This window comes from Cetorhinus maximus, chromosome 12 (assembly GCF_964194155.1).
Source record: "Cetorhinus maximus chromosome 12, sCetMax3.hap1.1, whole genome shotgun sequence".
NCBI classification, from domain to species: domain Eukaryota; kingdom Metazoa; phylum Chordata; class Chondrichthyes; order Lamniformes; family Cetorhinidae; genus Cetorhinus; species Cetorhinus maximus.
This window is the reverse complement of record NC_135890.1, coordinates 78,464,044-78,491,135: the sequence shown is the minus strand read 5'-3', so window position 1 is coordinate 78,491,135 and position 27,092 is coordinate 78,464,044. Positions and strand designations below refer to the sequence as shown.

Genomic DNA, 27,092 nt, shown 5'->3' with positions numbered 1-27,092 from the left:
CAGCTCTGGCAGACAGTAGAGCTGTAAGCAGAAAATTTCGCCTTAAAACTTTCCATACTTAGTTTTGTTGCAGAATTGCAGGACTGAATTAACCACAAAAGCTTGGTACAATTCCACCTATTTTGGGTCTTAAAACCGACAAAATGATGGTTTAAGGCCGCAGTGATGGCACTGGTTTGTTTGAGGCTGCTGTTTGCTGGCAGCTCCATGGCCAGGCCATTGGCAGCTGATGCTAAAAGGGGCACATCTTGAGCATCAGCTGAGAACATGAGAAAACATCGAATGTTTTTGAGACTTTTTTTTTGAGAGGGAGAGATTTCCTTATGTCGAGGAATGCAATTGAGGCTCTTTGTGTGTCGTCCATTTTGGAACTGCCTTTGAATGCAGGCTGTTCCTCAGAATTCTCCTAAACCCTTGTCATGGCAACCAAAAGTAGCACAAGAGAATAACTCAAGTGTTGAGCTGGAGTTCTGGTGTTTGAAAGGCTTTAACACCAGTGTGGATTGACACTTTGTCCCTGAGTTAGGACCTTTCTTCATTATTTTAAAACACAGATTTCCCAGTGCATGGCCGCCTCAATGTGTTTGTACTGGATGTTGACCCTGGTCTCTTGATGGCCTTTCTTCCCACCTTGCCTATGCTGCTGGAGGTGGCAGTCAGTGTGGCTGTTCAACTACATGTGGCAGCTCAGCCTATTCTCATAGTCCACACACTTCAATGTACAGCGAAGAGCCACTCTGCTGACCAGTGCAGATGGGAGTCTAGAACCTTAAAAGCTCGAAGAATGTTTAGGCCGATTGTGGCCTCCGCTGCCACTGAGATCAGCACAGGCCCAGAATGAAACCTGGCCTGTGGTTCGGGAGCAGATTTACCGTTGGATGGGATGTGTGGAGAGCTGTGTACGGATAATTCATGCTCAGAATTTCCTCAGCGTTTCCCCTGCTCTGCTCCTGTAACTTTGGCAGGATCGCTGTGTCCTTATACCAGTGTGCTGAGACACCCATTCATCAGGGGCCTGGTATTTTAAAGGGACAAGACATAAGCCAGGAACAAAGCTACAAAGTCAATCTACATCTTTCAAACAAATTCCCTGGAAGACCATGCCTTCAGCTGCCTAGGCCCCAAGCACTAGAAATTCATCTCTAAAACGCTCCACCTTTCTACACCTCTTTTCTTTTAAGACAATGCTTAAAACCTGCCTCTTACCTGTCATAACATTGTGCTTCTTGAATCTGTGTCAGTTTTGTGGCTAATGTCGCTTCTGTGAAGCCCTTTTGGAACGTTTTGCTACATTAACAGTGCTATATAAATGCAGGTTGTTGTTGCGCTGTCTTTTTGTTGCATGAGCTTTGGTGCAGGACTAGACTCCAACCCAGTAATCTACAATTTGAGTCTCAAGCTCCATTGAATTCCTCGGCTCGTTGTACCTCGTTTGGCTGATGGTCAACCAGGTGATAATGGGGAGCCCGTTCTGGGCTAGACCATTAGGTGTCAAGAATGCAGAAAGATATATTGGCTGATGTGCTTATTCTAGGCCCTTGGCAAAGCTGGCAAGGCTACATTTATTGCTCATTCCTAGGTGGTGTTGGGCCCTGCTGTCCTTGTGGTGATGGATGTCACTGCTACTGTGGCATTGTACAAACTTCCTATTGCCCAGCTAGAATGCGGGCTAAAATGATGTCACTTGGAGGAGGCTACTAGAGAAAAGGAGAGAGCCAAGAAGGGAATGAAAGAGAATATGAAGAGGCATTTCAATCCTTTACCTCTGCAGAGTTATCTGATTTTAATTGGGGTTTGGGGGGTTGGGGAGTGCATGCTGAGGAGAGGCATTCTAATTGGACTCCACATCCCTGGACTAGGGGAGGCAGATGGTCAGCCATGGTTGCTTGTCAGGTGACTCTGACTGGAAAGTGTGGGTAGGACAGAATCTGACTTGCCAGTACTGCCTCAAAGCACACTTGATGGATAGTTGTCAGAGCTAGTGGAAGCCCGCTGGCAACCATGGAACCATACTCCAACATAAGTCAGCACCTTCCGGAGAGAGGTTGGGGAGAAGAAAAGAAAACACACCATTATGTTAGTGGCGGAGCTGGCATGAATGAGTAGGCCCGGTCTGGTTCATTGTCCTTGAAGGAGCCTCACTGGTTGCTATGGGGACCAGAGGCCAGGGTCATGCTCTTTACTCCCTGTGAGGTTGATTGACTGATGTAGGGTTTAATAATGCAGCTGTAATTTTTTTTTCTTTCTCATCGTACTCTTGGCTGGAAAATTAAAGATGACATTTAAAAAGGGCATATTACACCGCACTGGCAATGAATGAAGGCTTGCCGCGTATTGTGCCGTGGGATGGAGGTTAGGCCAGTGGAGTGAAAGGACAAAGCCGATGGGCCAAGTCCTTTAATGTAGCTGCCTGTCTTCAGTTCCATGGTCTGGTACGTACATAAGATTATTGCTGCTGGTTGATTCTGTATTGCCTCTTTTATCTTGGGACAAAATTGGATTTTTTTTTTGTTGCTGAATCACTTTCAATGAATGAATTCTGAGGCCTTTAGTTCAAACCCTAAACTCAACAATGTTTGGGCCAGTAATTGTTGCCCTACTGCCACTGTGTGGGTGGGATTTTTGTCCCCCAGTTGCGGTTGCCAGTGTGTATGGATTGCTGGGAAGAGGGCAGAGGGGAAGCTGCTTTTATTGTGTCTGGAGAAAGAGAGAGAGAGAACCTATTTCTGTACAGTGCTGCTTTTAATTTGTGATTAATTTGTGAAATGTGCATTAGGAGATGCCTCTTTTTTTGTCACAGCTTCAGTGAATGTGAATAGAAAGCTTATCTGGTCTGAGCAGGTCGATTGTGTTGAGCTTCTGACAGGTAGAAGGTTATTACCTGATAGGGGTGATTATTTTTTGTTGTAACTTTCCTGTCTAACTTTTGTCCTCTACTGAAGTTGCCTAGCTTGTTGTTAGGGTGTGGTTCCAGAGGAGTCCTCTGGTATATGGTACCTTGCCCATGAGGCTGCCAATTGAGCATTAAGTCACCTGAATGCAGTAAGGTAAGTTAACCCATGTGTCACGTGTCGGCCGATTACTTCATTGTGGGCATGTGGGATCGTGGACAGGTTCTCGTCCTATGCCCATGTGCACAAACGCCCAGCAGGGGAGCTACTGATCAGGAGCAAGTATCGTTGGTTGGCTAACGATCATTTGTTTCTCCTTCTCATCGCTCCCCCTGCCCCGCCCCTTCGCTCCCCCTGCCCCGCCCCTTCGCTCCCCCTGCCCCGCCCCTTCGCTCCCCCTGCCCCGCCCCTTCGCTCCCCCTGCCCCGCCCCTTCGCTCCCCCTGCCCCGCCCCTTCGCTCCCCCTTTTCCCTTAGGTGGTGAGCTTCCTCTCTAGATTTTGATTCTACGCAGAGTTGCTAGAGCTGATAAAATGTCATAACGTTTGGTCCAAGCCCAGTTAAGACCTTTCTTCACATTGCTTGCCCTCATTCAACAAATGGTAGAAGAGAAAGTGATCAACCTAAAGCTGAGCAAAGAACACCCAAAAAGCAAAAGCAGGGAGTGACTGAGTGGGAAGAGGCAGGTTTTTATATTAAAACAGTATGGTGCTAGATTGTAGCTTGAAATACTCCACTGCTTGGAGAGCCTCTTGGGCTCGGCTGTTTATTTTAAAAGAAAATTGACTGATTATTAATTCTCTTGAATGCAGTAAAGCAAGTTAACCCAGGAACCGAGCTAGCAGAATGGAATTGGGTCAAACGGGAACCATTGCGTTGCTGTTAACTAGAACTCCTTTACGTGTTTGCTCAGTTGAGGCTGCCGCCCTAGCTCTCATCATTCCCAGAGTATTGAAATACAAGTGCAGGTGGTGGGTATGGTGCTCTCAGACTAGAGAGTTAAAGTGGAAGGTTTCCCTTTTGAAAAACTCTTTTGAGTTTGAGAGAGAGAGAGAGAGAGAGAGCGCCCAATTCTCAGGCACCAGTATCCAAAGTCCAGCTCCGCTAACAAAACCCTGCTTTCTGTGCCTGACCTCTTGAGTAAAGTGGATGTGTGTGCTTTTGCACTGCAGTGTAAGCTCCGAAGAATAAATCAGTCCTTAGGGACTGGGGAGGACAAACAGCTATGTAAATGCTTTCTCAGAGGAACAATCTCAGCCTTTCACGTTGTAAATGATTGCAGAATTATTCATGCAGGAGGTATTTTCTGGCACAAAGCTGTTCCAAAGTGAGATCTGAAAGATTGCGGATTGTAGTATGTCCAGTAATTGAGGGCAGAGCTGTAATGAAATTGAAGGTGTGTGTTAATCTGTTGGCATTTAATGAGTGCCAGGCACAGGCTTTATTTAACCCATAGCTGGCGAGGCCAATTACAGCAAAAAAACCCATCCCTCCCCCAAACACAACCCCATTTGAGCCCAGTTAACTTGGCAGATGCCAAGGATTGAGTATCCCCATTCTGTCCAGAATCACCAAATGTCGGCGCACAGAAACCGTTCCACCAACCTACCAAGTCTCTGACTAATCCTACTCCTGCTCCTTGCTATATCTTCCAGTGTTCCCTTTTAAGAAACAATGTAATCCTCTACAAAAGCAAGGTCTTGTGATGCTCAAGTTTGAAGAGGACATGGCAGAGGGCAATTTTATGGCTCACTCTTACAGAGCCCAACTGGGCCAGTGTTGTAGTTTGTCTCTCATGATCTTAATCAATCTCTCATTTACTATCTCTTGGTCTCACTACATTTGTGTATGACATAATTTCTCTCTCACTGTCTGTCTCTTGCCGCCTTATCACTTTTCAGAGAGAGTCTTGCTGCATCTGCACACACTCTCCCCTTTCTGTTTCCCACCATGGTGTTTGCTCCCCCTATCTCTGTCTGTCTGTCCCAGGTGGCCCTCCCCCTCTCTCCCCTCGCTCCCCCCCACCGTGTATCTCACTACAACTCCCACCCCTAACTCCACCAGGGCCCCCTGTCGCTCCCTGTCCTCGTGTCTGTCTCTTCCTCCTCTCTCTCTTCCGCCTTTTCTTTGCTGGTGTCTTTCTCACTTGTTTTCCCTTCTGTGTATTAATTGTGTGGTAGGCCTTGTATGTGGGGGAAAAAGCCTGGTTGGGTTTTCTTTCTGCTTAACACTGCTTAACGCTCCCCAAATGGAACTGATGTCCTAGTGATCTGAAAAGCTTTGGTTTAATGAAATCAAACGGGGTGAAGTATGAAGCTGATGGTCAGTCCCTTGCCCAGAACACAGCATACCTGCAGTGCCAGTGCCTGGGGAATGTCTGGCGCACGGTACCTGTAGTGGCAATGCCCAGGAATGTGCACTCTTGTTAGCTGCAGAACCCGAGTGTTTATAAAGCTGCTGCTTTGTGTGGAAATCCTTCTATAATTGAAAAAGAGCTTAATGCTGCTACATGCTGACATTCTTTGTGGCTGACTCAGCCAGTGGCACACGTGGTAAGGTGCAGCTTAGGCTGTAACGTGACGTCTATTTGCACAGCTTAGGGCCTTAAAAAGCAAGGATTGACTCGGATTCCGAGCAAGAAGACGTTGGCAGAAGGAAAGTAAGGGAGGAAGTAAAAATGCCAAACAGCGTATTGTGGTATTAAACCTCAAACCTCTTAAAGAGACATGGTCCTAATCCAAAGCAATAATGAGTCACTGATTAAAACCCTAAAAGGTGTACCGCGCCAGACTCTGAAATCTTTGCCAGTGCCACTTGCCACATTGGTGCTGAGGCGGTGTGCAGGAGTTAACCAGGATGACTAAAAGTTCTTCACCCTCAGTGGAACTCTTGTCCAATGTGGAATCTCTTGGGATGCCAGAGGCCTGTAACAGTAGGCCACATCCTGCTAACACTTGCATTAAGGAGAAGACCCACTGCCACGTCATTTATAGGAATCAAGTTGTCATTCAGCATATTTGCATTCCCCTTCCTTGTCTACTTAAAATAAAAATGGAATTCAGCTCTGTCCATGGAAAATTAAAAGCAAGACTGAGCAGTGTTTAGTGTCGGTCGAGGTTGGACGTCATATTCCCTCACCATCTGCCCCAGCCTCAAATTTATTACTAGAACATGGTTTTGTTTTTGTGCTGGGGGCAGCACTACACATCCAGCCTGGTGTTTGTCAACCTTTGTGACATCTTTGGAGGAAATTCTAGTCTTAACAATAAGAATGTTCATTTATATAGCACCATTAGCATGGCAAAATGTCCCAAGGCATTTCCAGCATAGGCCGGAAATTAGACAGGAGCCAGAGAAAGAACCCAGATAAAGCCTTCAAAGCAACAGTGAACCTGGTCAGTGAGAAATATCTAAACACAAGGGTGCCAATGGCTCCTTTTCCATTTTTTCGCAGCATCGCTGTACCTTTTTTATGCCAACCCTTTCTCCTCTCCCGAAGGCACTGGCTCCTTGCTGGAAAAATCACTTTGGTTGTCCTCCTGAACCTTGCTGCAGTGCCCCATCTCTGTGAGATTAAATGTCAATGAGTGTTGGCAGGTTAAACAGCTGTGGAGCTGAGCTACATCCTACCTACTTGAGTATTGCCCCCGGAGAGCGTTTTATTATATCAAAAGGTGCTATATCAATGTAAGATGTTGTTATTCACACATGCGCTTTACTTCAGGGGGCACTGAGTAGTGATCAGGGAAGGAAGGAATCAAACCAGGCCAATTTTCTGCCTCTCTCCATTTGGCGCTGGAGTTAATTCTAGCGTTGGTGACACAGGATCAGACCTTTTACTGCAGACCAGGAATTGAAACTGGGATCATCCTTGTCTATACAACTAACTGAGCCATCAGGGCAGCCGCTGCATCAGGCGATAGGAATTGTTCCAACGGCCTTAGTGCAGCTTTTGCAGATGCTATTTTTTAATCTCTCTGCCCCCCCTGCCACACCACCCCAAGCCCCTGGTTTAAAGGGAGTCCTGTGTGAGTTTACCATAAACATGTTGCTGATTGCCCAGTGCCGCCAGAAGTTCTGCAGAACTTGTACCCTTCTCTTTCAACAGCTCACTACTGGGGTGAGATTGAAGGAAAGAAAATAGCAAATAACACAATGCTGAGGTAAAACTGGTAAGTGCTGGAAATGCATAGGCCAGTTGGTATCTGTAAACAGTGATTTCACATGGCAGGCCCTTTATTATAATGTGCTTCAGGGAAATCAATGAGAGTAAATTGTGGAAGTAGGCCATTTGGCTCGACCAGTTCGTGCCAGCGTTTACCTAAGATGCACACTTGCCGTCAGCTCCCTTGGGTCTTCGACTTGACACATTGCCAATTGTAGACAGTCTCAAACTTGGGAGAATCGAGGGGAAATATTGACAATGTCTTGTTTTTTCAACAGGTAGATGATGCCATGCTGATGTTTGACAAGACGACCAATCGACATCGAGGTAAGTGTCTGGTTCGCAATGAGTTCTTACCGTTTCATGGAAATCAGTTTGCTGACACTGTCTTGTTGATCCCACACTTGGCTCTTAAAATGGGCACAGCTGGGATTCCTCCTCAGAACAAAGCAAGTCTTCGAATTCAAGTTGCTGTCTCATTCTGCCTATTGAGTTTTTTGTAGAGTGTTACTAATATTATCATCCAAGAAGCCTGAGGTTTATAGCTTTTGAAAAATTATTTTTAAATTTGTTTAGCCATTTGCACCTGGGTTCATATTGTATAATTCACACCCCCCTGCATTCTGTAATATAAATCTCTTCATACTGAAGAATTCATCTCCTTTACACTGTATATTTCACTTCTGTTAATGCTATATAATGCACATATATCTATAATGTACTTCCTTTACACCATATAATTCACACCTATTTATATTATCCAGTTTATATTTGTTTTATTGTATAATGCACATTTCTTTACACTGAAGATTGGGCCTAAAGTTCAGCTGTTTTAGTGGGACATTTTCGTGATGCTGAACACCCTCATCATTCCTCTCCCATATTATCCATTGCTTGTACAAAGATATTGGCACAAATAGGCTGTTGACCATCTCCCCGCTAACGCCCCCACCCCCCAATTCCCCCAGAACTCTCTTGAGCCTATGTCAGATTCACTCCTTGATTCCTTTTCACAGTCCATCACAGTGAGGGCCATTGGGGACATAGGAGACTGAAGGTTTCATTCCCTTCTGTAATGCACTGCCCATCAGGTTTCTGTAAAATTTCTGTGTGTGCTATATTTACATAGTTGTTAATCAGGGAAGAGAGGGTATGAGTAATGGAGAAAGAGCGAGCAAAAGCATGGGAGATATTAAGAGCGATATAGAGTAGATGGAAAAGAGAGAGAGCCATAATGTGTTATCTGCTCCCTCTGGCAGTGCATGAACCATCTAATAATTAGGAAATGATGATGGGTGATAGGAGCATTATTAACCAATACAGCTACAATAAGGCTGATAATGTTGCATTGTCATGACGGATGCCTTTATTAACATCAGTGACCCTGAGCACCTCATATCAAAATGTACAAGTCCAATATTACACAAACCAGTTTTAAAAAAAAAAGCACAACGATTGATTGGAAGATGACATTCTTGCATTATTGACATTAATGAGTGAATACCTCAAATTAAAGTCTGCAGCAACTCATGACACCATAGCCTTTCGCCAGTTAGTTAAAAATCTAAAGTATCAACATGCTTGATGGCACTTTGGGTGAAATAGAGCTGTACAAGTCAGATGGTTACTTGGTATGTGCGGAGTCAGCCAACTTAGGCTGGCAGTGGTTATAGGGGTGGGATGGCTCAAGTAGAAGAAATTAACTTGCATTTATACAGCATCATTCATGACCACTATGAAATGTCCGTGCTAATGACACCCACACCCTGAGAAAGAATAACAAAACGTATATTGCTAAAGGAAGAGACATGCTGTTGAAGCCTTTCGTCTTGCACTCATCAGGACAGACACAAGAATGCCAAGTTTTAAAGGGAACAACAATTTAGCCTACTTCAAATTGGCCTAGAAGGGTAAGGTATCTCAAAAATTTGAGCAACAGGTGAAGCTAGCCGTTTCATGTTGCTACTAGCAGCAATAGTGGCATTTTCCACTAACAGGATGCTGCTGTCAAGCCAAAAAGGCATTCTGCCTACCACACAAATGAGTAATATGTATGAGTTTCAGTGCTGGTGCGATACCAGGTATATACACCGTATGCCCCAACAACTGGCGGATTGCATCAAGCAGGACAGCCCTTCGGCTGTTCGCAGTAGGCAGGGTAGTAACCGTACTCAACCAGCTCGTGCATGCCAAACTCAGAACATAATGTCTAACATTAGATCTGGTTCCACAACTGGACAGCACTTCCTGAACAACCCCAAGTACGCTAAGAATTACACTAACAACCATTTTAGGATTATTGGGCTGACAATGTGGCTCACTTACGCTTGCTAGAAATTACATTTACTCATATGTGGGGACCTGTCCACTGCAGGGAAAAGGAACATGTCCAGACATTGTGCCTTTTTTGAATTAAACAAAAGCCTGGGGCACAATACTTCCCTGATGGATTCTTCATGTAACACCTCAACCAATCAGAGTCAACTTGTCAAACAATCAGCACCCTTTTCTCATGCAGTATAAATTGTTGTTCCCTTTGAAATTTGGCAGCCTTGGCATCTATCCTGATGAGTGCAAGATGAAAAGCTTTGACAACATCTCTTCTTTTTTAGCAACACTCAAGTTTTGTACTACCGAGCAACTGCACAAGAACAAGAGCCCTGAGAGATAGCTAGGATTATTCTCCCAGTCTCCCTCACCACTACCCCACCACATACATGCCTTCTTTCCTTTTGCCTGCCCAATGATGCTGAATCCAGTTCTAGCATCCCTACCACTGAAACCCACTGACTCAGCACAGGTCCAGAATTGGACCTGGATTCTCTTGGTCTGAGATACTGCTCAGCTTTACTCTGGGCTCCGCCTGTACACAATATGGTGGGAAGAGGGAAGCTTTGTTTCCAGAATCTCTGTTAAATGATTTGATTCATCACCTGGTGCCAGTGGTTGCCACTGGAATCTTACTGCAGGCGAGAGTGAATTCTGGCAGAGGCCGATACGTTTTGAAAGCTCCAGAGGACGTTGAAGGAAGTTGGGATTGATTGGCAGTTCCAGAAGGAAGTTGAATTGAATTTTGAATCAAACAGTGCTTAGGAAGGAAGCAAGTGTTTTATTAGAGGTGTGCAGGTGGGAATTGTACTTCCAGTAGCTACAGGTTTGGTGTTGAGCTGTTATTTGTCGGCTAATAATAACGTCACCAATTGTTTTTTATTGAGGTGCCAGACCCACTTTGAGGTTCCTTGCGAAGAGGGTTCCCATTTCTTTGATCAGCCACCATAAGTCGGGTGGAAGATCTGCTGAACCCTGGGTGGATGTGTATTGAGGCTTCCGCTGATCTTTTGCTGAAGTAATTGGGGGCCGATTAGGAGAACCCACCGATCATCAACCAATTTTTAGCAACGATACGTATTTGCTTCACCACTACCTGTGACACTATTTTCCCTCCCCCAGCTGCTCAGCAAAGATGGATTTCCTATTGAGACCCAATAATGCTGTCCCCTGCAATAAGCTAGTGGGAGTAAGACTTGGAAAGAAGCACATTAGGTCAAAGTGGTTGGCTACAGTAGAGATTAAATGAAATAAGACTTGCATTTCTACAACAGTTTTCATAACCTCAAGCATCCTAAAGTACTTGACAGCCAATTAGAAATGTAGCCAAGTTGTGAACAGGGCACAGAGTCCGCAAAGGTAGATGGTTAAGCAGATGGAAGATAATGTGGGAAAATGTGAGGTTATCCACTTTGGTAGGAAGAATAGAAAAGCAAAATATTTAAATAGAGAGAGCCTGTAGAATCCTCTGGTACAGAGGGGTCTGAGTGTCCTTATACATGAATCACAAAAGGTTAGCATGCAAGTACAGCAAGTAATTAGGAAGGTATATAGAATGTTGGCCATTATTGCAAGGGGGATGGAATATAAAAGTAGGGAAGTCTTGCTATAACTGTACCAGGCGTTAGTGTGACCACACTTGGAGTACTGTGTACAGTTTTGGTTCCCTTACTAAAGGAGTGGTAACTTGCATTGGAAGTAGTTCACTAAGTTGATTGCGGGGATAAGGGGTTTGTCATATAAGGAAAGGTTGAGCAAATTAGGCCAATCCTCAATGGAGTTTAAAAGAATGAGAGGTGATCTTATCAAGAGATAAAAGATTCTGAGGGGGCTTGAAATGATAGATGCTAAGAGGATGTTTCCCCTATTCGGGGAATCTAGAACTGGGAGCACTGTTTCAAAATAAGAGGTGTCCCATTTTAAGCTGGAGGTGAGGAGGAATTTCTTCTGAGGGTCATTAATCTTTGGAATTCTCTTCTCCAGAGACCAGTGGAGGCTGGGTCATTGAATTTATTCAAGGCTGAATTAGACAGGTTTTTGATCTACAAAGGAGTCAAGTGTTAGTGGGGGGCAGACAGCAGAGTGGAGTTCAGGCCATAACCAGATCATCCATGATCTTATTGAATGGTGGAGCAGGCTCAAGGGGTCAAATAGTCTATTTCTCCTCCTTGCTCTTATGCTTTTGTATCACTGTTGCAATGTAGGAAACTGATTTTATGCACACCAAGCTCCCACAAGCAGCAGTGTGGTAAAGGTCAGACAGCGTCTTTCTAATAATGGTTGAAGGATACACATTGGCCAGGACAGGAAGATCTGCCCCTGCTTCTTTCCCAATAGTCACATGGAAGCATGTATGTCCGCCTGAGAAGTTTAACATCTCATCTGAAAGATGGTACCTCCAACAATGCAGCATTCTCTCAGTACTGCATTAGAGTGTCAGCCAAGATTAGGTGCTTAAATCTCTGGAGTGGGACTTGAACCCACTTTTGACTCGGAAGTAAAAGTGCTACCTACTGAACCACCCATGAGTACATAACTTACAGTTGGTACCTACTTAGTGTTTTGGAGCCAGTGCAAATGTTCTGTTAAGAGGTTGGAGAAAGAGACTAAATTGCTTCCTGGCAGAACTGAATGTCATTTCTGAAAGGGAGCTGGGAACAACTGGATGGGACATGATGTCTGGACTGAAAGGAAAATAAAAATAAGATTTCCAAACAGCTGGATGGATTACAGGGCCCAAACAAAGAGTAGATTGTAAGGGTGAAGGCGTCATATTCTGAGAGAAGCCCGAGATAAAAGCCCCAACTGAATGCTGTCATGTGAGCCCCTAACCTGCTCACTGATTGTTTTCAGTATTCAGCCCAGGTTTCAGCAGCCTTGATCTCAGTATTAATGTAATCCTTTGCTGCTACTGATACTCAATGACTTGAGTTGGCCTGTATTACAGCTCTGTGCCTCTGAGGTTCTGTGGGTTTATTTGTATCTTGTAAACCTTAACCCAGCCCAATCTCTCAGCACTTCCCTGCCCTGGTTCATTCTCCTTTTTTCCTTTCTTTTCACTCACTTCACTTTCACACAGGAACGGACTCTGATTTTCTGCTTTTCGAGTTTGTGCTTTCTTCCCTTTTCCTGTCATCCGTCTTTCTTCAGTTTCTCCCCGCTCCCGCCCCCCATTCCCATCCTCTCTCAATCTCCTGCTTTCACACCCAAGCCTCTTAATACTATCTTGGGAATATTTTGCTGTTACTAGTTGCTCATCTTGGGGCTATTTGTGATACAGGTGTAATATTACTGAAGAACAAGCCAATGAGAGACAGTAAATAATAGAGTCATAGAGGTCTACAGCACAGAAAAAGGCCCTTTGGCCCATCAAGTCTGTGCTGGTCAAACAGGTACCTAACTATTCTAATCCCATTTTCCGGCACTAGGCCCTTAGCCTTGTATGCCATGGCATCACAAGTGCACATCCAAATACTTCTTAAATGTTATGAGAGTTTCTGCCTCTACCACCCTTTTCAGGCAGAATGTTCCAGATTCCCACTATCCTCAGGGTGAAAAAATTCTTCCTCACATTCCCTCTAAACCTCCTGCCCCTTACCTTAAATCTATGCCCCCAGTTATTGACCCTTCCACCAAGGGGAAAAGTTCCTTCCTGTCTCCCCTATCAATGCCCCTCATAATTTTATACACCTCAATCATGTCCCCACTCAATCTCCTCTGCTCCAGGGAAAATAACCCCAGTCTATCCAATCTCTCATAACTAAAACTCTCCAACCCAGGCAACATCCTGGTAAATCTCCTCTGTAGTCTCTCTAGTGCAATCACATCCTTCCTATAATGCGGATTCCAGAACTGCACGCAATACTCTAGCTGTGACCTAACCAGCGTTTTATACAGTTCCAGCATAACCTCCCTGTTCTTATATTCTATGCCTCAGCTAATAAAGGCAAGTATCCCATACGCTTTCTTAACCACAGAGATAAAAGCAAAGAACTGCGGATGCTGGAAATCCAAAACAAAAACAAAAACAGAAATACCTGGAAAAACTCAGCAGGTCTGGCAGCATCGGTGGAGGAGAGCACAGTTGACGTTTCGTGGACTCGATGCTGATTCTCCACCATTGCTGCCAGACCTGCTGAGTTTTTCCAGGTATTTCTGTTTTTGTTTTTGTTTTGCCTTCTTAACCACCTTATCTACCTGTCCCGCTACCTTAAGGGACCGGTGGACATGCACACCAAGGTCCCTCTGATCCTCGGTACTTCCCATGGTCCTACCATTCACCGTGTATTCCCATGCCTTGTTTGTCCTGCCCAAGTGCATCACCTCACACTTATCCGGATTAAATTCCATTTGCCACTGATAAGCCTATTTGACCAGCCCGTCCATATCCTCCTGTAATCTAAGACTACCCTCCTCACTATTTACCAGCCCACCAATTTTTGTGTCATCCGCGAACTTACTGATCATCTCCTACATTCAAGTCTAAATCGTTTATATATACCACAAACAGCAAGGGACCCAACACTGATCCCTGTGGAACCCCACTGGACACAGGCATCCAGTCACAAAAACACCCCTTGACCATCAACCTCTGCTTCCTGCCACTCAGCCAATTCTGGATCCAATTTGCCGAATTGCCTTGGATCCCATGGGCTCCTACCTTCGTTATCGGTCTCCCATGTAGGACCTTATCAAAAGCCTTGCTGAAGTCCAAGTAGACCACGTCAAATGCATTGCCCTTATCTACATACCTGGTCACTTCTTTGAAAAATTCATTCAAATTGGTCAGACATGATCTCCCCTTAACAAAACCATGCTGACTGTCCTTGATTAATCCCTGTCTCTTCAAGTGCAGATTAATTCTGTCCCTCAGAATTGCTTCCAATAGTTTCCCCACCACTGAGGTTAGACTGACTGGCCTATAGCTCCCTGGTTTATCCCTTCCTCCCTTCTTGAATAACGGTACCACATTGGCTGCCCTCCAGTCCTCTGGCACCTCTCCTGTGGCCAGAGAGGTATTGAAAATTATTGCCAGCGCCCCTGCTATCTCCTCCCTTGCCTCACTCAACAGCCTGGGATACATTTCATCCGGGCCTGGAGATTTATCTACTTTTAAGCCTGGCAGACCACTTAGAACCTCCTCGCTTTCTATTCTAATTTCTTTAATTATATCACAGTCCTTCTGCCTGATTTCCATACCCACGTCGTCCCTCTCATTTATGAACACTGACACAAAGTATTCATTTAGAACCCTACCTAAGTCTTCCGGCTCCACACACACATTACCCCTATGATCCTTAATTGGCCCTACTCTTTCCCTAGTTATCCTCTTACTCTTAAATCAGATAAGAGATTCTGACAAAATGACTGAAAAGGTTGACTTGAATGGCAAGTAATGCAGAGAGAACGCATTAAGGACTAGGTGGGGAGGGGGTGGAGAGGAAGAGCACGAGACCGCTACAAGGACTGAGTGGGGAGAAGAGAGCATCTTAAGGATTGGGGAATGGAGGGAGGTGCAGTGTGCAGAATGAAGGGGGTGGGGGGGGGGGGGTGGAAGCCATAACAATACAATGGAAGGGGAAGTATTAAGAGAGAAAGCACACTGGGCATCCGCTCTGGGTGTCTCCATTGTTTCCCAGACTGCGAGTGCTCAGTAGGCCCCTGAAATTAGCAATAGATCAAATACCATTGGCAGATATATTGATCCTACCTGGACTCCAGGTAGGACCAATTCACTCCTTGGTCCTACCTGGAGTCAGGGGATCGTGAGCATCATCACCCCCTTCCTCCCCAGCCACCCTCAACCACTTTGAGATGGGACAATTTTGTGTGTCGGGATTTGGCAAAACCGACAACAAATAATTTACCCCCAACTTTTAAGTTTCTGAAATGCTGTTGCTCTGCTTCCCTGAAAACTTTACCTAACAAAACATCTATCGATCTCAGTCTTCAAGGTCTAATTGACTCCCAGAATCCACAGCCTTTTGGGGGAGTTCCACATTTCCATCATCCTTTGTGTGAACAAATGCTTCTTGATTTCCCTCCGGAATGGCTGAGCTCTGATTTTTAAAATTGTGCCTCCTCGTTTTGGATTCCCCACCTGTATCCTTTTATCATTTTAAGCACCTCAATTAGATCACCCATCATCCTCCTAAGCCAAGTTTATTGGTTCATCCAACTTAAAGCAACCAAGAGGTGTCAGCTGTGGCTCAGTTCATAGCACCCTCGCCTTTGAATCAGAGGGTTGTGGGTTCATGTCCCACTCCCGGAAACCAAGAACTGTGATTGTACTCGAAAGAGTTGCAATCTGTGACTGTTGATAACTCAAGAATTAAAGCAACCAGTGTAAATTATAAATCCTGCCCTCACCACCTCCGATACAAGTGACACCCTGTGGTGCCAGTTGCTTGTGGAGGGTCATGGGGAGAGTGTTTATTGGGAGACCTGCGTTAACTGGGTCTCTATAAGCTGCGGAGGCTACAAAAGGAGAGGCCTGCTCTGGCTTGTCTAATTAGAGAGACAGGCAATTGGCTCTAAAAGCATAAACCACCTCAACTGCGGAGCCTGATGAATTGCTTGTGACAGCCAGTGGCTTCAGAGTAAATCCGGGCCGGGTAAGCCCAGGACAGACTTGCTGACACCAGCCCCTTTGTGCTGGATCCATGGGAGTGGTTTACTCTACACAGAACAACGCAGCTTGGAGATTCTTCTCTGTTTCTAATATGTCCAGTGCTCACTTTACGCAAAAAGGAATGCTGTCACTTGAATCTAGTTTGGAAATTTGAACACAGCCCTGCCTCAGAGGCCCCTCCACATGACCAGTGCCCCTGACGTCAAAGGGTGAGGGAGGAGGGCAAACTTTTTTTGGGGGTTGGAAGAAAAATGATTGTAACTGCTTTCTTGCAAGATGCCCAAATAGGCACAGGACGAGATTCTAGTGGACCATAAACACTGGCATAGACCAGTTGGGCTGAAGGCCTGTTTCTGTGCTCTATAATCTATGTAGCTTGATGTAACTAAGTGTATTAGAATTTAATTTGATTGCGAATGACAGCTTCTATGCAGTGTTGTAGGCTGGTGGACGGATGGTGGGCAGTCAGCTTTGGAGATGGTGGAATTGGAAACGGGCTTTACTGTTGAGTAGGAAGGGCCTTAGCTCTCCAGTGCCAGCCTGATCGTTGGGGCAGGGAGGTTGTGCTTTGATATTTAGCTTGGAGGTGGGGGGTCCTTAGAAATTGCTTAGTTCTCTCTTACCTAAAATTGTTACTAGCAGTCTAACCAGTCCAATAGAAATTACTAGCTAACCACTGGTGTGTCCACGGTGACACCATTTTAGCCACATGCAGTAATTTTAGTAGAAAGTATTGTATACTATAGAGGTTAATGTAAAGTACACACTAGTTAGGTGCATATGCCATGCAAATCTAGACATGGAGGTCACATGTTCAAAGATCCTTTATTTACTCAAAATTGCAGCAAGACACATTTAGAGTCTCAATTAGCCAGATGTCTGCATTTGGCCTCCATCCCCTTAAGTGAGAGGGTGGACGGGAATCAGCCAACGATTCAGCTCCTGGCCGTCCTGCAGTTAGATTCCCTGCTGGATGATGCTTATATGTGGATGTTGAGTGAAAACGGGCTCAGGCTCAGAGTTCCCCTTGTTTTCACTGCCTAAAGCTCACAGAAGCAAAGGTCACTGAGTGAAAGTAGCAAAGGGCGACAGGCGCCTGCTAATCATCCTGGCATGTTCAAGAGGGGAGGGGGATATGGTGCTGGGGGCGTGGAGCAACAATCAATACATAGATCCAACAAGGAATGGCCCTGACTCTGGGAATTTAGCATTTTAGCCATCAGGATGCAGAAATGCACCAAAGTAACTGTATCCTGTAATAGAGGCCTGACTGATTTGCTGCAGTCCTCCAGAGAAACTCCAGCCTGGTCAGGCCTACAGGTGACTCCAGTCCACACAAAGTGGTTGTTATGAGAAAAGGTCTCTGTAGTAGCCTGAACCATTTGGTCATTAGGGAGCGTTAACAAATGCAGCCATCCCCACGTTCTTAGCTCAAACTTTTAAAAAGAGTGACCAGTTTTCACATTAGAAGATCATTATTCTCTTTTTAAAAAAAAAAATCTAAAGTAACCTCTTAACAAAGGAATCTCTGTTAATTGACCAGCTTGTGGGCACCCAATGTTTGAAGTCTGGCCTCTTTGACCCCTGACCTCCTAACGACTCAACCCTAGTCCCTGAATACGCAGATTACAGCTCCATCCAGCATCACCACATCTGTCACTGTAATTTAGGAATGAGGTATGCAGCCATGGCAACCTGACCAGAGCTGTCCGTCATTACAATGTATTAACAGCAGGCAAGCAGGCCAGGCTTTCTTGTACAGGCTGGACTTTGCAATTATCAGGTTAATATGGAAGGACAAACACACAAGCAGGAGGAGACAGACTGAGAGACACACAGACACACACACAGGTTGCTAGAAGCCAAGTATTTTTAGGTAACAAAAGAAAATGTTCCAGTTATAAGTTGTTTATTATTTGAAAGAAAAATACACTTCTGATGGAGCATTGACACAAAGTTATGGATCAAGAAATTTCTCTCAGTAATCTCTCTCACTCGGTGAGAAAGTAAGAGCAAAGTTGCATTTAAATAGTGCCTTTTACCAAAGGCCCGACTTTTGAGGAATCAGGAAGACTCCATGGATCTTTAAGAATGGCAGACAGGACCTGGATGCAGATATCCAACTGTCCCCCCCCAACCCCTGTTTCTGACAAACCCAGTTTATGCTAGCATGGGGAAGAGGGTAGGACGTGCTTCACATAGAGGAAAAACCAAGCTCAGCAGAGCCATTTGAATTCAGTGCTGAGTTCAAACACACCCCAGTTTAGCTGTTGCAAGTGCCTTAACCCAAAGTTTAGGAGTGATGACTTTACGCAGTAGACATAAACACTCTTAAAAGATAGATAAGGTCTGGAATTCCCTTTGTAACAGCACTGTGGGTGCACCTACACCACGTGGACTGCAACCAGCTCACCACCTCAAGGGCAATTAGGGATGGACAATAAATGCTGGCCTAGCCAGTGATACCCAAATCCCATGAAAAGAATTTTAATAATTGTCAGGATCTCAAGATTTAAAAAAAAAATCCTGCTATTTAAATCTTTAAATACCAGCCATCACTGGGAGTTAAAAAATCTGCTGGACTCCTTTGAATGGCAGGCTATATAGTGCAGGTTGGAAAAAAGTAGGACCCGGTCTGTTATGAATGCTTGGTTGAGTTTCAAAAGCCACAATCAACACAACAGGGGTTTCTGAGTTTGAGTTTGATGACAGTTTAAAGAGAGTATTAAAGGATTCGCAACCTTTGTGGTGCCTGAATAGAAGTTTGTTCATTTTTATAAGAGATTAATCACTTGAGATTTCAAAGCTTTGAATGGGTCTTATAAATTCTTTTTCACTATGAACTGTATACAAGTGAGAGCTGTATTAGGTGTCAGAAATGTACTTAATTTCATAACCACACAGCTCCTGAGTCTGCCCATGGTAGATACTGGGAAAGTGGCTATGGAGTTAGTATGGTTGGGGATGAGGGGCCATGGGGGGGATGGATTGAGACATAACGTGGTATAGGGGGGTATGAGCACCTATGCGTGGGTTTGAGCAGCTATAGGGGTGAGTGAGGGGGTGTGAGGTGTAAGGGCTAGAGGACCTAACAATTTGTTAAACAACTGGGTTGAAGCCCCAGAGAACTAAGGAAGGCTTTCTAACCAACCTGCCTTGGCATTCGCCCACCCCTGTGCTTCTGGGGCAGCGGTGCCCAGCTCTCTCTCACACCTTTCCTCCTGCTCCCTGAAGCGAAAATTGCACGTTTCGAGGTACTTTTTACCTAGGCAGGTCCAGCAAATTGGGACTCCAACTTGATGCCTCAGTTGCCAAAATCCAGTCCCAAGTGTTTTACAGCCAGCCAATAGACTATTTTTCAATTCAACTCCTCGTGTTGGGGAGCCTTTTCATGCAACGCAAGAATCCACAGCCAGTAAATGACTCGTCCACCTGTCTCTGCTTTTATTGGAGGGTGTAATGTTGACAAGATCACTGAGGAAAGCTCCTTGCTTTTTAACCGCTGTCTGAACTGAAGGGTCTGTCTAGATTGTATGGATAAGCCAGTGTAACGAATTGAACCCACAATCTTCTGATACAGCGTTGAGACTGCTCCAAATGGGCCAAGCTGACACCATCTTGGGTGGCGATTAGTCTCTCAGACCAGGATGGGCCCCATTTTCATAACTGCTGAGTTAGATCAGTTCAGCAGGGCCAGCTTATTTTTGGCCTCAGTGCCCTAGGCTGAGGAGGAAAATCAGCCAGTGTGTCAGCTCCTGCTAACTGCCTAGTGAGTCTCATTGTAGCAGAGGGCTGAGGGCCTAGCTGTAATGCCTTCTCTTTTGAATGTGCTGCTAACAGTACCTGCCCAGGCTCTTACATTGGGAATGGCCATTGACAAAGCATTAGAGGGTAAATGACACCTTTGGGACAAAGTTGGAAGGAATAAAAACCATAAAATAAGTCTGTCTTGGCTCAGTGGCAAGACTTCCCACCCCCTTTTCCCGTTCTCTCCTCCCCGTCTCCTTGCCTCCCCTCTCCTTGCCTCTTCTACTTTCCATTTCCTTTTCCCGCTCTTCAATTCCTCCTCCTTGCTCCTTTTCCCCCCTTGCCCTTTCACGAGTGGGTGACCAGATTTTCAAAAGCCAAAACCAGGACATGTTGATTCTGGGGGAGGGGCAGTTGAAGGTAGGAGGTCCTGTGCGGAACATGTACAGCCAGAGTTGGCAACCCTATTAAGACACCCAATTATTGAAGACAGCAGTTATGTACCACAGACAATCCCAGCCAGAATCCTCTATTCCACTCTATCTTTACTGTGCAATGTACAGTGGTTAAAAACCCATCTCCATTTTAAAATCCTTGTTTATTTTCATTTGCACGCTTGGTTCTAACAATAGATTTTTCAGCCAGATGTTGGATTTTAAACTGGCGAACGTATCTCAAGTGTGGGAGATTTTGTTGGCACCCAGAGCCACGAGTAGGAAAGCGTGCGATCTTTCAATGAGAAGTTTGGCTGAACAATCCGCTGCTCAAACCAAACTTGCCTGCCGCTTTACACAGCACTGATTGGCGGTTTACCGATGGGCGCTGCCTGGCCACCCCATCGAGTGCAGCTTGTGGTTGGCAACACGCCTGTCGATCTTCTGTCGTCACCCAGAGGTTGATTGCCTCTCGGCTCTGGATGAGAAGGTTATCCGCACATGCGGGAGCGTCTTGGCGCAGCCTCTTAACGGACAGCGGGTGGGCGGAGTTCCACTTCCCAGGGTGCAGTGCAGCAGGAGAGAGGGTTTTTATGGGTTTTGCCAACAGAAGACGGAACACGAGGGGCAGGTTAGAGGGGAGGGGACTCTGGGAAGCTGAAAACCAGGACATTTAAGCAATTTGGAGAAAACTGTCTGGATGCAGGGACGTTTAGTGGAAAACCTGGATGCCTGGTCAGCCAAACTTTAACCTCCTCTGTGTGCCCTCTGCCGGTTTTTCCTAATTCCCTGTTAACAGCCGTACACAAGCCCTGTTCCAGTACCTGGCGGAGCTCAGGCGTTTGTTGCATGGGATAAACTCTGTCCTGTCTGGGTGGTGCTTTCCGTTAACACATTCTCAAGTTGCATAGCGAGTAGACTTTTATACCAAAAAGAGTTCCGTGTGTAATTTTTGTTTTGACTCTGTGTGGTGTAGCAGGATGTGGGGTGTAACTGAGCTGTGAGCTTAGTCTTGCACCACACACCTTCCAGGCCTGTGCTGGCTGGCAGACTGTCAAGGCAGGTCACCGATTTGAATCTGCTGCCTGGTTATTGATTATGCAGGACTCTGCTCTCTCAGGTTTTCCACTGCTTTTAATTATTTCATGGCATATAATTACTTGTGAGTTCTCCAAGTCTAGTATTTCAAAGTGTTTGAAGCTGCTTGTTCCCATTTCCACAGTTTGGGACGTGGCTTTTACAGATTCCCCTCCTCCTGATCTGAAGCTGATTGCAATTTACAGGTGCCCTGTGGTACCTCAATCAAATGCCCTTTCTTGCCATAGCTGTGCCAGCTCTTTGAGAGAGTTATCCCAGTTAGTCCCAAACCCATATTGTTTCCCATCGAGCCATAGAATGGTTACAGCACAGAAGGAGGCCTTTCGGCCTGCCCTGTCCATGCTGACTCTCTGCTAGTCCCACTCCCCCACCTTTTTCCCTGTAGCACTACAGTTTTTTTCTCTCTTCAGATAATTGTCTAGCGTGATTGAATCTGCCTCCGCTACACCAGATCCTAGCCACTTGCTGCATAATGTCGACATTGCTTCTTTCTTATGCCAATCACCTTAAATCGGTGGCCTCTGGTTCTTGATCCTTCTGCCAATGGGAACAGTTTCTCTCTTATCTACTCTGTCCAGACTTCTTTCTCATGGTTTTGAACTTTCTCACGGTTTTGAACTTTCTCATGGTTTTGAACTTTCTCATGGTTTTGAACGCCTCTATCAAATCTCCTCTTAACCTTCTCTTCTCCAAGGAGAACAGCCCCAGCTTCTCCAATCTGTCCATGTAATGGAATTTCCTCATCCCAGGAACCATTTTTGTGAATCTTTTCTGCACCCTTTCTAGTGCCTTCACATCCTCCCTAAAGTGTGGTGCCTAGAACTGGACAGAATATTCCAGTTGAGGCTGAACCAGTGTTTTATACAGGTTTACCACAACTTCCTTGCTTTTGTACTCTAGCTCCTATTTATAGATATCAGGATACCGTATGTTTTATTAACCACTTTCTCAACCTGTCCTGCCACCTTCAATGATATGTGCTCATATATGCCTCAGGTCCCTCTGCTCCTGCGTCCCCTTTAGAATTGCAACCTTTATTTTGTATTGCCTTTCCTTGTCCTTCCTACCAAAACGAATCACTTAATGTTTCTCCGCATTAAATTTCATCTGTCACATGTCCGTCCCTTCTACCAGCCTGTCTATGTCCTCTTGAAGTTCATCATTATCCTCATTACAGTTCACAATATTTCAAAATTTTGTGTTACCTGCAAATTTTGAATTTTTGTCCTGTTCACCCAATTCTAGGTCATTAATGTAGATCAGGAAAAGCAGCGGTCTTAAAACTGGCCCCTGGGGAACCCCACTATAAACCTTCCTCCAGTCCGAAAAGCAACTGTCCTGCACTTCTCCCTATATGTTGTCACTTAGCAGCATTGATGCAAAATTGGCTACTGTTCCTTTCATTCCATGGGCTTTAACTTTGCTGACAAGCCTATTACGTGGCACTTTATCCAATATTTTTTGGAAGTCCATGATCACCACATTACCAAATTCAACCCTCTCTGTTACTTCATCAAAAAAACTCAAAGTTAGTTAAACACAATTTGTTCTTAACAAGTCTGTACTGGCTTGCATTTTCTCTACTTCATGTATCGAATCCCCTTGGGTCATAACATTCAGCTGCATAGAATAATTTCTCATCCCCCTCCCCACACCCCTCACCGAGTATTTTGCCAGTTTTCTTAAATTTTTCTCAGATGAGTTGGTGCCTACAAGTAGTTTGACCAATTCTCTGCTCACCTAATGTCTGCATTGCATGTACTTTCCAGTGGGGTTGGAGGGGGTGGGGAGCGGGCACAGGGAGTGGTGGGTTGTGGATGGTCTGCTGGAAACTCTGACCAATTCTCTCCCCTCCCCATGCCATCCCCCAAACCCCAAAAAAAATCATGCATGCTGTACTTTGTTTAAATTAACTGGAAATTATAAAGAGCTGGTGTGAGTATAAGTGACCTTGAAACTGAGTTTGTCATTAAAACCTAACTGGTGCACTAATGTTCATTAGAAATGGAAACCTGCTGCCCTTGTCCAGTCTGTCCTGTATGTGACTCTGGTCCCACGCCAATGTGGTTGACTCTTGACTGCCCTCTGAAGCGGCCTTATCCGGCCACACATTTGCATCAAAACCGCTGATGGTTAACGAAGGCCCAACCTCGCATTCTCAAAGGCAACAAGGGATGGACAAAAGATGCAGGTCTTGCCAGTGATGTCCATGTCCTGTGAACTAATTAAAAAATAAAACATTCTCCTGAGAACCAGAAACAAAAGAAAAGTAAATGTACTAAAACAACGACTGGCACAAGTGAATCTGGCTAATTTGCACTGGTGTTTGCAGACTGTGCCTCAGGAGCTGATGTGACTGTGGTTCGCATAGTGCAGCCGCAGTTCAAAACCACTGACCTCTGTTCAGAGAGGGGCAGTCTGAGGATGGTGTAGAGGTTTTCAGTGAGGTTCCCGGTGCCTGTGCTTTGGCACTTAGTGGATAATGAGATGTTAAAGTGACCCATTTAAATGAACAATTATCGGATTAGTGTTGGCAGAGGTGAGAATTAGAGGCAGTAATCCACTGCTGACATGTGCATTGTGTGGACCGGCCAACAGAACAGCCACTGAAACGAGTTGCACGGCACCATTCCCATCGCTGACGCTGCCAGAGACGGCCCTGCAACATGAAAGAACATAGGAACAGGAGGAGGCCATTCAGCCCCTCAAACCTCTGCCATTCTACCCTACTACCTTTGCTCCACATTTAATGAAAATTCTGTCTATCTCGGTCGTGAAAGCTCCAATTGTCCTCCAGCATCTTTGGAGTAAAGAGGATTTCGGATTTTCAATACCTTTTGTGAAGTGCTTCCTGACGTCGCCTCGAATGACCTAGCTCTAATTTGAAGATAATGTCCCCTTGTTCTAGATTTCCCCATCACAGGAAATAGTTTCCCTGTTACCCTATCAACAGATATGGGTACGGTAGCATAATGGTTTTGTTACTGGACTAGTAATCCAGAGGCCTGGACTGATGGCAGAGAAGGAGAACTTAGATCCCACCCTGGCAGCTAGGGAATTAAAATTTGCTGAATGGTGACCACAAAGCTACTGGAGTGTTATAAAAACCCATCTGCTTCACTCACACCGTTGGGGAAAGGAAATCTGTCACCCTTACTGGTCTGGCCAAACGTGACTCCAAACCCTCAACATCATGGTTGACTCTTCCATCTGAAATGATGGAGTAAACCACGGCAACAAAGAACGGCAGTGGTTTTAGAAGGTGGCTCCCTACCATCTTCTCAAGGGCGGTTAGGAATGAGCAATAAACTTTGGCCTTGCCAGCGATGCAGACACCTTGTGAGTGAATAAAATAAAAATATTTTATCACTTTAAACACCTCAATTAGATCAAACTTGTAAACTCAAGGGTATGCAACCTGTTCTCGTAATTTAACCCCTTTAGGTCCAGTGTCATTCTGGTAGATCTGCACAGCAGCCCTTCCAAGGCCAGTGTATTCTTCCTGAGGTTCAGTATCTAGAACTGGCACATGGGATTTTGAAAGCTCCCCAGGCTCTGTGTTGCCATGATGGTGAACAGACCAATTCTTAGCGTTATGATAGTTACGAGGAAAAGTAAATGCTTTTATAGGAATGTGGCTCCCGAGGCCGCCACCCACTTCACTACTTCCAGTGGCTTCCAGCTCAGCAGACTTTACACAGTAAGATTCCTGTGTGACAGCACATATTTGGTGCAGGAAGAACAATGCTGGCCATTGTTTAACATGAGGGGGAATGGTTCGGAGAAAGGGGTCGAACCTGCAACACTTTGTATTATTAATGTGAACAGAATTGTGGATGAATTAATAATGGCGGAGATTGAGCAGGTGTGAGAGCATGATTTCAATTACAACCCAACAGCAGACACTGTCGGCTGGCTGTGCCTGAACTTCCCCATCGACACTTTAGACACAGCTTCCAAGATGCACCCGGTCCTCCTGAAGGCAGACATTAGGAAACTCTCGTTAATCCTTCACAGGGTCCCTGGGAATTTACTGCTGAGGGTTCGTGAACATGTTATCCCAGTAGATTTATTTTTTATGGATAGGATTTGCCACAATTGCCCATCCCTAGTTGTCCTTGAGAAGATAATGACGAGCTGCCTTGAACCGCTGCAGTCCATGTAGTATAGGTACACCCGCAGCGCTATTTTCTAAAGTGGTTTGTTACGATGGCTGGGCCATTTGAGATGGCAGTTCAGAGTCAACCACATTGCTGTGCATTTGGAGTCACATGTAGGCCAGACCGGGGAAGGATGGCAGATTCCACCCTCCACCCCCTTCCTCACCCCTTTTGAAAGATATTAATGAACCAAATGGGATTTTACAATCCATAGTTTCATTATCATTATTACTGAAACTAGCATTTTATTCTAGGTTATTAATTAATTGAATTTAAATTCCCACAACTGCAATGATAGAATTTGAGGCCATGCCTCCAGAGTATTAGTCCGGTCCTCTAGATAGTCCAGTAACATTACCACTATGCTACAGTTCCCTTGGGTTTAAAGTCTGCCTGGAAATGTGATAAAGATTTGTTTGAAGGAGACGTGTGTGAGCAGCTGTCCTGTACGGGCTTGGAGTGGCTTAGAGGGGCAAGATGGCGATTGACTGTTCCATTCCTGGTAATTCTCCCTTTAAGTCTTTCGATCTATGGAGGTCTTCAGAAAGCATGCTGAATATAATGAAAGACGGAGGGGTATCAGAATTTGACATCCAAACACATCAGCAGATCTTAGCTTTATCCTATCACCCTCCCCTGTTGACACAACCATCCAGACTTGATGGAGCAGTTGGCTTCCTCTCTGCTTGTGTGTCCCTTGCTGTGTTTATAGTTGAACATACGCAATGATTTAGCGCCATTGTGTTGAGCAAATGGCAGACCTTTTGTGTGTGAGCTGACCCAGTTATTTTTAACACTATATTTGGCTGTAGAGGCATCACAGTTAAGCCCAAACCTTTCCTCATTCAGTGCCTACAGACAAATGGGTTTCTAGCAGAGACCATTAGATGGTGATTAGCAGAGGGAGTCCTGGCTGACTTTCCCCTTTCAAACCCAGGTCATAAGTATCAGTTTACAGTGACCCTTAAGGAGAATGGTCTCCTGTTCTTGGGGCAGGTTTGAATGGGGGGAGAGGTGGGGAAATCTAGCCTTGCTCTTATAGCTGCCTCAAGAACAAATTGAGAGAGTGTTCTATTCCCCAACACTGATCCCTCTCCTTCAGCAGAAAAATCAAACCCTCCTCCTCTACAAATGTTTATATTTTCACTAACATCAGCTGAGCTGAGTGAGAAAAGTTTAGTTTTCTGTCTGAAGGAGCTCTGATAAACTCCTGAAGTGAGGGCCTAGGGAACTGGGATCAGCCTGTACAGTCCCTGAGAGCCCTCTGCTGCCCAATCTAAGGTTTGCAGGATGACACAGACCTTCACACGGCCTATTTCCCACTCTTCCTGCAATGTGCGTCACACTCCTGCTCTCTCCTTCCCCTAGCCAGACATCAGTCAGGCTGCTCTTTGCTGCTTTGTGTCAAGATTTGGCTGCTAATCAGCTCCAGGGGCTGGCTCTCTGCATGAACTTCACTGAAACTGGTGTCTGGATTGTGGAGGCTGTTTCCCAGCCCTTGATTTGTTGTGTCTATGGAATGGATATATGGGGCGGGGGAGGGGGTGGTGCTCTCATTGGCTGTGCTCCCATAATGTTACATAGAATGTAGGGTGCAAAGCCATTTGGCCCATCTGCTCTATGCTGGTGTTTATGCTCC

At 45.3% G+C, this 27,092-nt stretch overlaps 1 protein-coding gene across 2 annotated transcripts in view; it reads left to right on the top strand.

Annotated features, from left to right (window-relative positions):
• The window catches only part of msi1b (musashi RNA binding protein 1b), a 139,948-nt gene that overhangs the window by 97,287 nt on the left and 15,569 nt on the right, over nt 1–27,092 (top strand). For both annotated transcript variants that reach the window (XM_078553960.1, XM_078553959.1), the window contains exon 7: nt 7,334–7,382. In XM_078553960.1, the coding sequence (XP_078410086.1) occupies nt 7,334–7,382 (49 nt within the window). The remainder of the gene's footprint in view (nt 1–7,333; nt 7,383–27,092) is intronic.